General features: G+C 41.5%; 1 protein-coding gene and 1 long non-coding RNA gene across 11 annotated transcripts in view; one reads left to right on the top strand and one right to left on the bottom strand.

Moving 5' to 3' along the window:
- The window catches only part of LOC109444957 (uncharacterized), a 665,687-nt gene extending 652,208 nt beyond the window's left edge, over positions 1-13,479 (top strand). The window contains exon 9 of the mRNA XM_019726756.3: positions 11,834-13,479. Coding sequence (XP_019582315.3) covers positions 11,834-11,839 — 6 coding nt within the window. The 3' untranslated portion in view covers positions 11,840-13,479. The remainder of the gene's footprint in view (positions 1-11,833) is intronic.
- The window catches only part of LOC141568278 (uncharacterized), a 77,779-nt gene that overhangs the window by 40,225 nt on the left and 22,816 nt on the right, over positions 1-14,738 (bottom strand). For all 10 annotated transcript variants that reach the window (XR_016018254.1, XR_012491394.2, XR_016018255.1 and 7 more), the window contains exon 2: positions 861-2,381. This is a non-coding gene — a long non-coding RNA (uncharacterized LOC141568278). The remainder of the gene's footprint in view (positions 1-860; positions 2,382-14,738) is intronic.

The raw sequence follows: 14,738 nt of genomic DNA, 5'->3' as shown, positions 1-14,738 counted from the left end.
TACATTATTATGCAGAGCTGCACTTGCTTCTACTTCAAATGGCCTGTCCTCCCCGCCCCCCCCCAAAAAAAAAAAAAGGAAATTAAGGGACAATTAGAAAAAATAACAAAAGGAAATGTGAGGCAATGCTATCTGCCTAATCACACTGCAGGCAGGTGATCTAATCATCCCAACCAGTCTCCATTTCTGGGGGGGTGGCGCCCTCAGAAATTCCAGCAAGGCCTCTGTTTTCATATACAGAAGTTTGGTTAACCTGAGCCCAGAAGATTAAACTGTAAACAAAAGAAAAGCAAGCAGTCACATTGGAAATACACCTCCAGGCCACTGTTGCAACAAGCAACAGCTAGCTCCATCTGATCCCATTTTTAAAGTCCCTAAGACATAGACGAAAATTTCATTAACGTACGTCCCCTCTAGTTAAGCCACCCAATGGGGAAGAAGCTAGGAACCCCGACACCGCTGAGCAGCTTCAGACAGAGGCAGGGTTAAAAGTAGGGAATGGTGAAAACAAGGAAGGCAAAGGAAAGAGAGAAAGGCGAAAGGAAGCCTGCTGAATGCTGAGAATAACTGCTTCCCATGAAAACCACCAAATTTTCTACACCATTTGGCAGGTTGTAAAGAACTGCCACAGAATTTTACCTCTAACTCTCCAGCCCCTATGAAGGATGGAAGTTTTACTCCCGTTTGCCCGGATGAGAGGTTAGGTGACTTCCCCAAAGTCATACAGCTGGGGACATGGGCAGGTCTTGACACCGAGTCTAACTAACTAAATCCCCTGTGTTTCTGATTCCAAGCAGTCTCCAGAGTTACCGAAGCTAGGCATTCCAGAAACTATACTGTAGGGTCTCTGAGTAACTTACTAAATGATTTCTGTTGCTAGGATTTCCCTTCTCAACCTTGAGTCATTCATTCACTCCACAAATGACGATGGCGTCTCGACTAGTGCCAGGCAGTTTCTCGGAGCTGGAGTTCATCTTCCTGGAGATTTCACGTAGATGGCTCCTTGGTGGCCGGTCTCAACTGTCCCCTTTTCAGAGAGCCACTCCCTGGCCGTGCAATCTGAAGTCGCCCCTGCCATCCTTTTCCAGACACTCTTGATCGATTCTCCCATATTCCTTAAGACCACCTGACACCATGTCCATCATATTTGGTATTCACTGCCTATTTTACTCTATGACTTCTCTCTCTAGAAAATTAGGTCCTTGAGAACCTAATTTTATGATCCTGTCTCATGGAAAGCTCACTCTCCAATGCTTAGAGCAGCTCCTGCACACAGTAGGTGCTCAGTGACTGTTCATCCAGGAGAGCTTTCTCCATTCCAATGCCTTCCATGTGTTTACACACCAATCACCTTATGGAACCAAGATTAAATAGGCCAAAATAGAAAATACAGGGAGAAGATGGGGTTTTCATTGTGGCACAGCCAGTGCTTAGCAGAATTAAAGCTCCGTTTGAAATGCCTGCCCCCTGTGCCAACTTAAAGCAAAAACAGCGGCCATCTTGTGATGTGAAAAGGTAACAAACTGTAAACGAATAAAATGCAGTGCTTTTTAAAACAGCGTGTAATCTACCTGTGGAATTCACTGCCGCAGGATATTATTGAGGCAAATAGTCTAGCGAGATTCAAGAAAGGATTAGACATTTATATGAATAGGAATTATATTGGCAGTTACACTAACTAGGTTAAAAAGTTACAAGGCATGTCCGTCCTGGGCTCCAAGGCATAGCTGTTCACCAGCTGGGGTGAAGTAGGAATTTCCTCTTGTGACAGAGCTTTGCATAATTGACCAGATGCATGATGGTGTGTGTTTCGGCCACCTTGGGTAACCCAGGCAGAGGCCACTGCCCGGGGCAAGTTCTGCAGTAGGACCCCGGACCAGGGACCTCTTCACAAGACTTTTCTGTCTTCTCCTTGCACAGTCCTGATCGGAGGTAGAGAGGACACATAAAACCTTTGGAGATTGGTGCCTGAAAAAAAAAAAAAAAATTCTCAATTTCAGGAACCAGAAATAGTCAAAATAATGTTCTTCTTCCTGGCGATGAAAATCTTTCACGGAGAAGGAACCATGTCCTAGCGGTGATTGCAGTGGCACGGCCGACAGTGCCAGGAGCAGCGTCCAAACTCAGAGCATCAGAGCCTTGGGAGAATGTCATACCAGAGCGCGGTCAACCCACTTTCAAGTCCATCTAGCACTGGGCTGTATGCACATGCAGTGGACACGTGTGTGTGAAGAGCGTGCGCTTCTGCAGGTGTGCTCAGAACACTGGTCATTGTGCTGTCCCCTCACAGGCCACAGCTCTTCTCTTCGCTACAGAGTCACCTCACACTGCCAGCCACAACCTTTGATTCTCGGTGATGTATGGCGCACGTGGTTTTCATCCTAAAATGGAAAACCCAAAAGGCAGCTGTTAGCCAGGCGTCCGAATACAAGTGCGCATATAATATGCTATCATGTTAAAGAAAACATTGAAACTATCGATTATATTGACTTTCCAAGCCTTAGTTATCCAGGTGCAGACAAGGCTCTGAAGAAACTATCAGTGTTGGAACTATCAACGAAAGAACATTCCCCCAAACTGGGGGACAAAGAACCTTCCGCAAGCCAACACAGAAAGGGAAATTTAATTTAAAACCTCAAGCCAGCAGTGGACCTAAAAGATTTCAAAGATCCCTGAATAAAAGTAAATAGATACACCACAAAAATGTTGTATAAATGTTAATGGATGTAGTTTGTCTGGAGCAAGAGAGAGCGAGAAAGAGAGACAGACCAGTCATATTTTCAAATATATTGTCACACACAAAATGTTAAGAGCACAGTCCACAGAAAATTTTTAAGTCACTCTAGACAAATTCCTTCAATCTGCCTGTCAGATTTGTTCCCTCGCAAGATTTGCTTCCTTAAATTGGCAGAATAATATTAATTAAATTCTCTTAGTATAAGATTGTACATATAGTATCAAATCCCATCCAGACTAGAGACCTTAAAACATTTCAATGTTGCTTCAGATAGCGGTCCCTTTATTTGCTGGTTGAAGACAAGCCTTTTCAAGTTGGGCTATCTTCTCTTGATCTCAGCTTTCCTATTTACTTTTTCATGGCATTATCATAAAACTTGTCAGATTTTTGTTTGTTGGTGTTGGGTTGTTTGGGGTTGGGATTTTGGGGGGCGATGTTTCTTTTTTTGGTGGTTGATGTTTGTTTTTATTATACTTAATTAACCACATATCATGAGGAATTATAAGTTAATTAAAAGTATAAGCTCTCTAGTCAACCAGGATGGCGTTCAAATCTCAAACCAGCAGTGTGACTTCAGATGAACGAATTCACCTTCTCCTGACTCTCTTTCCTTGTCTGTAAAATGGACATATAATAACATCTGACTTGATCTAGTGAGCAGATTACAGGAGACAGTGACATAAAGTGCCTGACATATTCTACCATATATTCAGTAGACAGTAAACATTACCTAGTATTATGATTGTGAATATTTTGCCTACATAGTTGTAATGGTTTGGAATTTATATCCTATTTCTATATCAATACATCATTCGTGTAGCAATCAACCTCAAGCAAATATTTTATAGTTCCATTTCCTATATTGTTAGGTTTACATTTAGGTTCTACCTACTGTAAACAATATTTCGATGAACACATTTGAGCCGTCATCTTTTTGGTACTAAGAATGGATTCCCAGTAGTAAAATGATTTGGTCAAGGGTTATAAAACGTGTTACGGCTCTTGCTACACACTGCCAAATGAGTTTCCAAGAGGGTTTTGCCGACATACCCTACCACAGCAACAGAAGAGTATCCATTTCACTGTTCCTTGGTGAACAACGGCAACCACCAGGCATAAAAAAGGAAAAATATAAAAATTAACAAAAAGACTTGTCCAAGTAAGCTTTTGTGCTTCCAGGCCTAGGAAAAAGAATTCTGTAAATGATGCAAATTTCTATTCCTTCAAATCAGCCAGTTTCCTTTTAAACACTTTCTCAAGGTATCGTACTCCACTTCTCAGAAACATACCCCACACACACACACCTCGTACTTTTCTGACTGAGCAAAGTCGCAGCGGGGAAGAAACGGTTTCCTGGTTTTCTGCCAGACATCCAGGGGTCCCAGGAAGGCCAGCGATTCAACTGCCTGCCGCTGGCATGAAGACAGTCAGACAGGACCACGCCCAGAGGAAATGGGACCTGGTGAAGCTGATATATAAATATTTTCTTGCGAGGTGGAATAACGTAGAAGGACACAGCCCACATCTGACCGCAAAACATAGACGGTGTAACCCAAGGAGGCCTATTCCCTGAGCTCTGACAGGGATAATAGGAACAGTTGGTCCGGGCAGCTTTGCAAGAGACCTAAATAATACCTGGTTTTTGTGGGGAGAGGAAAAAAAACAAAGACAAGAAAAGAAGAAAAAGAAAACACCTTGGCCTCTGGTAGTGAATTTACCACATGTGAAAGGTGAGGGATCGACAGTATTGAAATGGAAACGTTTCCACTGGAGGTGACCGAACAGAGGCTTTTTTTTTTACGCCTTCCACACGTGTCCTGGTGATTCCTTCTTTCTCTTGAAACAAGTTCTGATGAGTCCCGAAAATTCATTGGAAATGTGTGTGGACATTGTTCTCCTAAGATAACGTCTGACCTCCCTGCTCATCCGCCAAAATGCCGATGAGAAATGTCTTCTAAGTCGCCATCACTTATAAGGCTAAGTCAGCGGGCTCTCCCGGCTCAGTTACAAAAGAGGATTCCAATAAAAGGCGGAAATCATGGTATGTTTTGCTGAGTTCCAGAATCTGGTGCTGCTTAAGCAAGCTGAGAGGATTAATCAGTCCTCTGGGGACCCTTGCCAGGGCGTTTCATCCTGGCTCCGTGGATATCTCCACACCTGGTTACACAACACACCTAGAGGCAGGAATACAGACTCAGAGCTGTGTGACCCTCTGTAAGCCGTTAACCTCTCTGTGCCCCTGCAGTAACACCTGCCTTACAGGGTTATTGTGAGGAAAGCACCAGCTTCAGGTACACGGGAGATTTTTATGTCCACACACATACACACACACACACACACACACACACACATACACATACATGTGAATACATGTGCAAACACTTGTGTTTCTGAAAATCACTTACTCCTCTCCATCTTTGTAGCCCACAAGGTGATTTCAGAAAAGTCAATCAAGAAAGGAAGGAAAGAGAAACATATTTTCCTCCCCCAACCAGAAAAAGCAATTAAATGTCAAATATTAACTGTTCCTGGGAGTAAATTTGTTTAATGGGCTAACGGCTTGGCCATCATAGCCCTCCAATATGCCATTTCTAAGAAAGGAGCAGGCGATTTTTTTTTTTTTTAATTAAGTGGAAGATAAAATGCTAGAACCAGTGTATCCATTCAGAAACCACTTTTTTCTCCATTTTCAGGAGCTTCCCAATTGCATCATGCCTTTTAAGAGGCCCAATCTGGTTCACAGCACTTTATTTTAAACCCTCACATGTGAAAAGCATTGATTTATGATCAGGCTGATTAAAGCAATGGTGTCTTAAGCAATAATGATGTCAATTATAGGTCTTCCACCAATGTGCATTATTCTGATTTGTTCTCCATTCTTTCTACATTTTTATTCACTAAGGAAGGGAGGATGGGCAGGTGACATCATTCTGAAAAGACTGCAGACAAAGTTAATATCAGAAATCTATAGACAGGTGGACTGATGAGCCCTTTTTGGTGATGGGGACGTACTGCATTTTAATGTGCTCTGACCAATGCAAACAAGTCCCTGCGGAGCCCCCACCTGTATCAATAGGGTAATTTAGGGCCCCCCCCAACATGCTGCCATTATAGGGGAGGGCACCCCCCCTCACATTCCCTCCGAACCCACTGCTCAGACTCCCTCTGTGGGGCTGAAAAGACAAGCCACACTCAGACCTTTAACTCGTACAAATTGAACGGCGGTAAAACGCAAACCGAACGTTCTCTCCCCACCTGAGGGCCTGTCCCATGGACCAGGCTGGTTACCAAGAAGGTGAAGTCATCCTTAGAGGTACATGCTTGGGAATGGTGGCAACAGGGGGACGGGGGCCGTTGTCCCTGGACCCCCGCTACCTGTCAGCACGTGCCGCTGGGGACCAAGCAGTGCCACATCAGTTGACAGAACTTTCCAAAGAATCCAGAAACCCATACAATTACGTGAAATTGCAGATTCTCGATTTTTAAAGGTGAGACAAATGCTGGCCAGACTCAACCTACAGGCTACCTCTGCTATGCTTCCTAGTAATCGGGGAGAAGATCGACCCCACAACATCCTTTAATTAAAATATTTTTATTGGGCCATTTCACAAACACGTAATGGAAATCTCGTATGTGCTGAGAACCATATGCTCGGCGTTGGGAATGCAAAGTAAGGAACAAGATCCATTGTCTGCCCTCAAGGAACTGACAATCTAGCATTTATATGTGTGAACTATGAAGAATTTCAGGTTTAAAAAACTAAGGAGACACGCACCCTAACATCAGGGCTCAGTCCACCACATTGGATTTTAGTATCTCCTCTGCTCTTCACATAAGTTAGTTTGTCCCTCTGCTGTGCTTGGAGCTCCATTTTAATTGGAGGACATGCCCATAAATACTGAAGTCCACGTAAAGTACATTCCCAGTCACATCCCCAACAGCAAATGGAAGAGAAAATGCCAATAGCACCTTGACAGTTTTTCCCCATTGAATCAACTTTCCAGATGTCTTAATTCAGTTCAATTAACTGGATTCTTGCATGACTTAAATCTATTCTATGCTGCTGTAGTTTTTATGAGAGCTGACCAGCAAATGATGTATGCATTAGTCTCTCTGGAAAAATCACCTTACTAAGTTTTTAAACTTCTTTTTTTTTTTTTTTTTTTTTTTTGAACAGTAGAAGTCCCAGATGCAAATGAAAGCATTTGGGTCCAGCCATTAGAATTTTCAGCTCAGCACTTGAAAAATGATGTACCTAATTGCTTTATAGAAGAAAATCAGATCAAAGTTAAGATTTTTCCTTTTAAAGCTTTGTAATTATTTTTCAGACTCCACCTTGAGATGCCTTAAAAGTATTTCCATTGAAATGTATATGGGCTTCTTCCCGCTTCCTTTCAAATATGCTTTGACTTTGCTGCATTGCCTTCCGTTGCTCTTTGATGGCACTGCCTAAAAGGAAAGCCCTCCAATAGCACCACCACCACCGGCAGGGTATGAAATAAAGAAAACAGGTGGTGCTGTGCTAAGAAGGCATTGCACCGATTTCAACACAGCGTCTGATACGTTCTAAGTTGCTCCAAAACGGGCAATCACAGGTGACCTCGTTTTCTTCTTTGTATAGAATTCCCAGCCAGGCCTCAGCAGAGATCCCCTTAGCAAGCTGGTGTACTTCTCAGCTCTAAATCGTAGTTAATGCGCTCTACCTGCTCTGGGCACCGGGTGTGGAGGAACGCTGAAAATGAACCTTCTCATTGGCTTTTCATGGCAGGCGATTCTTACAAAGGTCGCTGACTTTCTCAGTTAGAAGCTACTTCGGTGATTCTTCTCCCACCCCTTCATTTGACAAATGAAAGAGAAGAGACTGAGAGAGAGAAGTGACTTGACCTGCTGGCCCTTTGACTGTCTCTGCTCCCACTCCCAGCCTTCATATTGTACGAATAACAGTTCTCAATACAGGGTTTTATTTAGGATTCATGATCAGAATGAATTGATTATAAAAGCATTGATGGCCGCCAGTTCTGAGCCAAGTGTCACCCACCTCCAGTGACTCAGCAATGAATGGGGAACATTCTGATTCAGTCTCCTGCTGATGGCTTCTCCTCCCTGAGGTGATGCAAAGTCATCATTGGACGTTGCAAAGAGCAACGTAAATGCTGGGAGGGACCTTAGAACTTTCTCCCCAACCTCTCCTCGCCTCCCAGAGGAGGAAGCTGAGTCCTGAGAAGCTGTAGAGCTAGTTCACGGTAGAGGCAGGTCTAGAACCCATGCTCTGATCACTGAGTCACGTTCGCTTTACTTCAGTACATTCATCTAATTCAGAACACAACCTAACAACCCAATCTGTCACATTTATCACAAACATCCCCTTTGTCACCCTTCAGGGAAGTTAGTTTGTCCCTGTGCTCTGCTTCGAAACTCCATTTTAATTGAAAGTCTACCCCCATGAATACTGAAGTCCATGTAAGGTACATTTCCATTAAAATGCCCAACAGCATTTGGACAATGGTCCCTGGGACCCAGGATTTAGCCACCTAGGAGACAGAAGAGTGGTGACTTGGCAGTCGCTGCCTGGGGACAGCGTATGTCCACACTTTTGTCTCATTCGAGGCAAATCCAGGAACCGGTATGATAAGCCAATATCAGCAGACACACTCAGGTTAATTTCTGTGCCTTCACCATTCTAATGGAAATTTTTAGGCTTGCCTTCGATATATTTAAAATAGTAGCTACAGCTTATACGTATTTTCCATGACCTTGGAAATCAATAGTGTTCAATAATCTCAGCTGAAACTGTAAATGGTAACTGGACCCATTAAAGAAGAAGTTAGATCTTCTTCCTTTTTTTTTTTTTTTTTTTTTTTTTTTTAATGTGGTGTTCCAGAAAGCTGCCTCTGGACATAGCTACAGAAAATTAACACAATAAGTAAAGCATTATAGAACAGCTATTAACTGATTACGCTAATAAAAACCAAATGGGGGCCTTAATTCTGGCCCTCTGAGAGAGAAGGACAGATAAAACAAACAACAGAAAAAGAATATGGACTAAAGGATAATTGATTTTAAACAATAATAATACAGAAACCTCCCACTAAGTTAAAAAAAAAAAATCCAGATCTCTATCTGTACTTTGGGAAAGATAGAAGAGAATTTTTATTCTGCCTTGTTAAGACCTAAGTTTGATCCTAATTAAGGTGTTTTTCAGGTTAAGGAATTGGAAAAATTAAGGCTTACCGCCAGGAAGTTTTCAAACGCCAGGCACACGGCACCAAGGACGATCTGACTATGTCATCAAAGTGAGGAGACTGTCCTGTCCCCCTCAGAGGAAGCCTAAATCATGCTCCCCTCCCCACAGAGCGGTACAAAAAACAAGGTCCAATGATACTTGTCATTTGGGCACAGGCCAGGCCAGACAGAGGAGAAAAAAGACTGGGGCAGAGGCAGGGGTGGGACGTGGCCCTTTAGCACGGCTTCCTAAAATTCTTGAGCGTGTTTGGGGTTAATTCTACGTAGAAATTCATAGTAGAGAAGGCTCTTTACTTTCCATTTTGTTGTCTACAATATGGCCCTGCCTTCAAACCTAGCCAGGAGCTAACGGTTTCTCTCAGTAAGTGCCTGCAAGTTGCCAAGTATCCCACCACACGTCGTTTCTCATTCTCACATTATGTTTGCAAGGCCAGTGATGAGCCTCCCTTTACAGTTGAAGAAATGGAGCCTTGACGCGTCGCAGAGATGCGTTCAAGTTCTCACCGTGTTAGGCCGGGCCGCCTCAAAGGCACTCACCTTCACCCTCCCCGTGGGTAACCTGGCACTATTGCTGACTGTTGCCGCTCTTCCTTCTCTCAATCGATTTTCTCCTACTGTTCAAACCAGTCTAACCCATGAAGCCCAATCCTTTTGGCACGACAGATGCAAAATCCCAGCTTATTTTTACTTTTCACTGGCAAAAAGTCAGCAAATTCAAATGACATGATAATTTCTACATGAGAAAATAGTTCAGCATTTTCTTAAAATGCAAATAGAAAAACAAAATCTTACACAAGACCCTGAGTTTGAAGTTGGCAGAATATAGCCTCAGAGGTTCATTTCATGCACAAATAAAACAACAGGGGTTCAGATTCGTAATGTGTGGCTCTGAGACCTGGAGGAGAGCCCCCCTACAGTAAAATGTCGGTGTTTCGACTAGAACAAAGTTTCAATCGGTGCGTAATAAGATTGTCTGTTTAGAGCTAGAATATTCTTATATATTAAAAGGGTCAGACTTGTCAGTACTGAGCAGAAGGCCTTAGAGCCATACCAGGGGACCAGTTAGTAGAAGATTTAGGGAGGGAAATTTAAATTTGAAGCCAAAAACACATTCTGAAAGCCAGAACTGCTCAGCGGTACAATGTCAAGCCATGATACTTGGTAGTGAAATGTTGGAGGCATTCCAAATAAAAAATATGTTAAAATAATTTGCAAGTTCTAATATTTTGCAGTAAGACAGGAAGAGATGAAAAAAAGTATATAATTTGGAGGAAGGGGATACAATTATCATTGTTTTCAGATGACAATATTTACCTAGATGGCTCAAAAGAATCAACTGGAAAACTGATAAGAAACCAGTAAAGTGGCAAATACAAAATGAAAATACGTAAGTAAATAACTTTCCTTGGCAAACAGTTACAAAATTTAATAGAGAAATTCTCACAATAACAGTGAATACAATTGAGACTATATTGAGAAGCTACACAAAGAAACTACAACTTAACAGAAGTTTATATGGAAAGATAAATGAAAAGGCACGCTTTATTTCTACCTGACAAAACTCAATATTAAAAGACCTCAAATCCCCACATATTAATGTACAAATTGCATTCTCTTACATTTTAAACTTGATGAGCTCTTATGGAATAACAAATAGGGGAGCATAATCCAGAAAATTAATTGTAATGAGGAAGAACTTGCATTACTGGATATGAATAAAGTATAATAACGGAAAGGGAGGTAATGGCAAAAAAAAAAAGTGATGGAGACAAAAAGATGTTGAAATAAAATTTTAAAACAAGGAAATAGGCCCAATGGTATGCAGTATTTAGGTCAATGAGGAAAAGAGCTTTTAGTAAATAGGTTCTTACCACATGGACCAAAATAAATGAGATTTAAATGTTTTTAAAAATAAAAAGAGCCACAAAAGCACTAGTGGAGAATATGTGCAAGGTCTTTCTAAACATAAAAGCAGAGGAAGAAAAAATAAAAGAAAATGTGTATAAAATCCTAAACATATACATTAAAAATCCATTAACAATTAAAAATCAAGCGACAGAATGAAGAAAATGTTTGCAATAGATGGTGGTGAAAGGGTTAATGAACTTAATATGTAAATAACTTCTGCAATGTAATAGAAAATCAATTTTTAAACAAACACAAATGACAGGCAAATCAAGTCAAATAGGCAAGAACCATGAAGAAAGTGGACATGACAGATAAAGAAACAGAAATCACAATTCTAAGTTTCTTATCTTAGTTTGGGCAGAGCTAATGATGGTTTGTGAATTCTGCATTTTACATTCACTACAGATGGGAATATAAGTTGGCCTTCATACTTGGGAGGGGCAACTCTGCAAATTGTAGCCCCCAAAACATGCTTTGGGACCCAGGAATTTTGCTTGCAGTCATTGCCAGAGGAACTGGAGATGCACACAAAGATTTTAGGAAAACGAAAAATTTCAAACAACGTACATAACTAACTGGAGGTCAAATGAATTATGATACCTACAAATAAGGAAATATGATGCCATCATAAAAATCATGTTTTATGGTATTTTAACAACATGAGGAGATATGCATTATGACTTGTCAGATAGGAAAACCAGATTCCAATACCGTGGATTCCAGCAGGGCTTCCGTCGTACTTTGCGAACATTCAAATATGGGTTAAAAAGTAGAGGAAAAAGATTAGAAAATGTATAGACAATGATTACACCCCAGCAATGGGGCGATCGGCAGTTTTTACTGACTTCTAAGTGCTTTTCCGTAATTTCCAAATGTTCTACAGGGACATGTATTATATTGGCAATCAAGAAAAAAAAAAACAAATATTTTCTTCTGCGTTTTAAGTCCTAGTTCACTGGAAATGTGGAAGTCTCAGGGAGACTGCCAGGAGAGGGTGCTGCAGGAGGATAAAGGGGACCCAGGCTTCTCAAAATTGTGAGTCTCTGCCTTCACCTTATTCGGGCCTGATGTTGTTGTTGTTTTCTTTTTTTTTTTTTTTTTCTTTTTTTTTTTTTCCTTTCTTTGGCAAGTCTGTTCTGGAAAAGTTCGCAGCTTCCATCACCATTTTATTTGCTCCTCCTTTGAGTGACAGAGCAGAGTGTCCCAACAATACTTAATGTATTTTGTGTCAGGAGCCCATGGGTCAGCAATAAACATAGCCTCTTGTTCTAATTTAGGTCCCTCCTCTCCTTCGTGTCTCTCTCCTCCTGTCCTGCTTTTCCTTTCGCTTCTCGTTCTGTCTGACCCTTTTCCCCTTCTTCCTGATCCGAAAATTCTGTCTTCGTTTCAACTCAACTTCTGGCACTTTTCCCATAATGCTTTGCTAAGTTGTTGTTGGTCCTGGAGCTCTCAGGGGGAATTTAAATTGGGGGAATATGCTTAGTGTCCTAAATCAATTCGATGCAGGCCAATGTGATACTGGGATCGGACATGCCCTGGAGGGTGGAGGGAATATGTAAAATGAAGACAAAATGGGGATGAGCAGGGGGAGTGCCTGGTTGTTGTTTTCTTAAAGAATTTCTCTTAAACGAGATTCACTGACCACAAAATGAGCCAGAGTTGAGAGGTGACTGTGATAGCCCTACGTGAAAGCAAGGTTGGGAGGCAGAAGGCAGCTTTTAATTATATTATTTTTCTGTTAAGATGAAAAGAATTTAAAGAGTTGATTGCGGATGTTTGGATGTGTGTTATTTCAATCGTATTTCCCATGTAGAGCTTGATGTAGTACCTGAACTTCTATTTGGAGTAAATCTTGTTTTATTTTTGCTGCTTGTATTACACAAACAGAAGTGACCATGTTGTCATCACCACAACCAAAATCTTACACACACGCTCTTCAAAGCCCCTGAACTTTCTGCAAATCTTGTTCAATTTTTTGGTCCCTTTTAACATTTGCTAACTGCAGCTTCAAACCAGAGATTACATTGGGAACTGAGAAAAGTCCATGGCTACACACACACACACACACACACACACACACACACACACACACAAATATGTATGTGCTTTTTCCAAATTTATTAAACTTCAGTTATTACTTTCTTCTAATAAACACAATATTGCATCTCCTAGCTGAGCTCTCAGGGAGTTACAAGTGTCAAAGGGAATTTACTTAACAATGATAAAGCAGTATTTTTATATGGGAAAATAAGTAAAAAGAAATGCATGATTCTGTGTTGAATTATTCATACTTTTCAAATTAACCTATTGCACTGTTCCGTATTCAAGAACGCATTATTTTTTAAATGTGACCTAGTCTACCTTTTTTTAGAATGAGTGGAAATCACTTAGCGTGATGTCATTTTTCAACACAGGATTAATTCTATTCTACTCCCAATTAGGGCCCTCGTATTGAAGAAATGGGGGTTGGGAGGAAACGAAGATATGACGAAGAATTTAATTTATTCAAGAGAAAGATAGTTTTTGATATCTGAATTCATTATCACAAAACATACCAATTTTATAGCATTAAAATTGCACCTGACTTTTGGTCTTCCCCACATTAAGAAAAAAAAAAAAAAAACCTACGTGAACTTTGAATCCGTTATGCATTTGACGTGTTAAAATGGTCACCCCCGACATTCACAGTCAAAGGCAGGGGTCCTAAACTCAGCTACAGTCTCCATTGGAAGTAGCCATTAATCAGACTGGACTGAATGTCTAATTTGGTTCCTTGCTTACTCTTTATTTTTCCATTTTCCTTTTGACTAGCTCATTCTTATCTGTTCTATCACACAACAATCGAAGGATGAGTATACCTTTAAATGTGTCATGTGAAATGTCTGGTCATTTGTCACTCATGGGATAATATTTAATTAAGGTATTTTCTTGAAAGGCAGTATTTTTCTTAGCATCCATAGGCTTGCGTGAGTGTTGACTCACTACAAGGCAATGGTGAGGGGGAGATTTTACTGAGTGCCCCGTGTGTATCACACAGGATGACATTTGTGTGCATGTCTTCAACGGAGCTTTTCTGTTCTGCTGAGTGCCTCACACATCCTTTCTGGTGTGGTCTGCACAATATCACAGCGAAGGAGACATTGTTACCCTCAGGAGACAGACAAGGAAACCGAGGCTTAGAGGCAACATGCCCAAGACACACAGTGAGTGCGGCAGGAAGTCGGGATTTGAACCCAGGCTCTGCTCGCCAAACTACAGCACTTCCAATGCTGATGAACAGACTTCACTTTTCTGTTTCCACTGCTGAGGGTTTGGAGTAGAGATTAAGGCCTAGAGTTTACTGCGGACTGAGCTTGAGGTCCATGACACCTGATCATTTGAAAGGTATGATTTGGGGATGTGTGAAAGGCAACCAAGAATCACATCAGATGACAGGGCAGAAAACATTAGGAGAGGACTAATACAGCGATTCTCATATTCGCGTGACAATAGGTGTGTTATTTTAACACCCACGACACTCTGTAACTCAAAAGGGACACACTAGTGACTTTCAAAAGCGTGGCATCTTCCTCCCCTTGTTTCATGTATTTTAAATATTCTATATTTAAAGAGGGTCACTGGTTCTAAGCTATCCCTTTAAGTTTGGATAAATGTGTTCTGAGGCGCCCCTGCGGGGACTTTTCCCCTCACATAACAGGGCTGGGTGCAAAGCACTGTTTCATGCCCTGTGGCAGACCCTTCCTTTTCATGCCCACTCTATTTCAGCTGTTTCCTAGTCCAGCCTGGGAACAGCAGGCTGTGGGACGAGGAGAGCATGCAGTGTGTCGGGCTGCAGTTCTCAGGGCCCGAG

This window comes from Rhinolophus sinicus, chromosome 13 (assembly GCF_057876585.1).
Source record: "Rhinolophus sinicus isolate RSI-liver-muscle chromosome 13, RSI-T2T, whole genome shotgun sequence".
NCBI classification, from domain to species: domain Eukaryota; kingdom Metazoa; phylum Chordata; class Mammalia; order Chiroptera; family Rhinolophidae; genus Rhinolophus; species Rhinolophus sinicus.
This window is presented reverse-complemented; position numbering and strand designations above follow the sequence as displayed.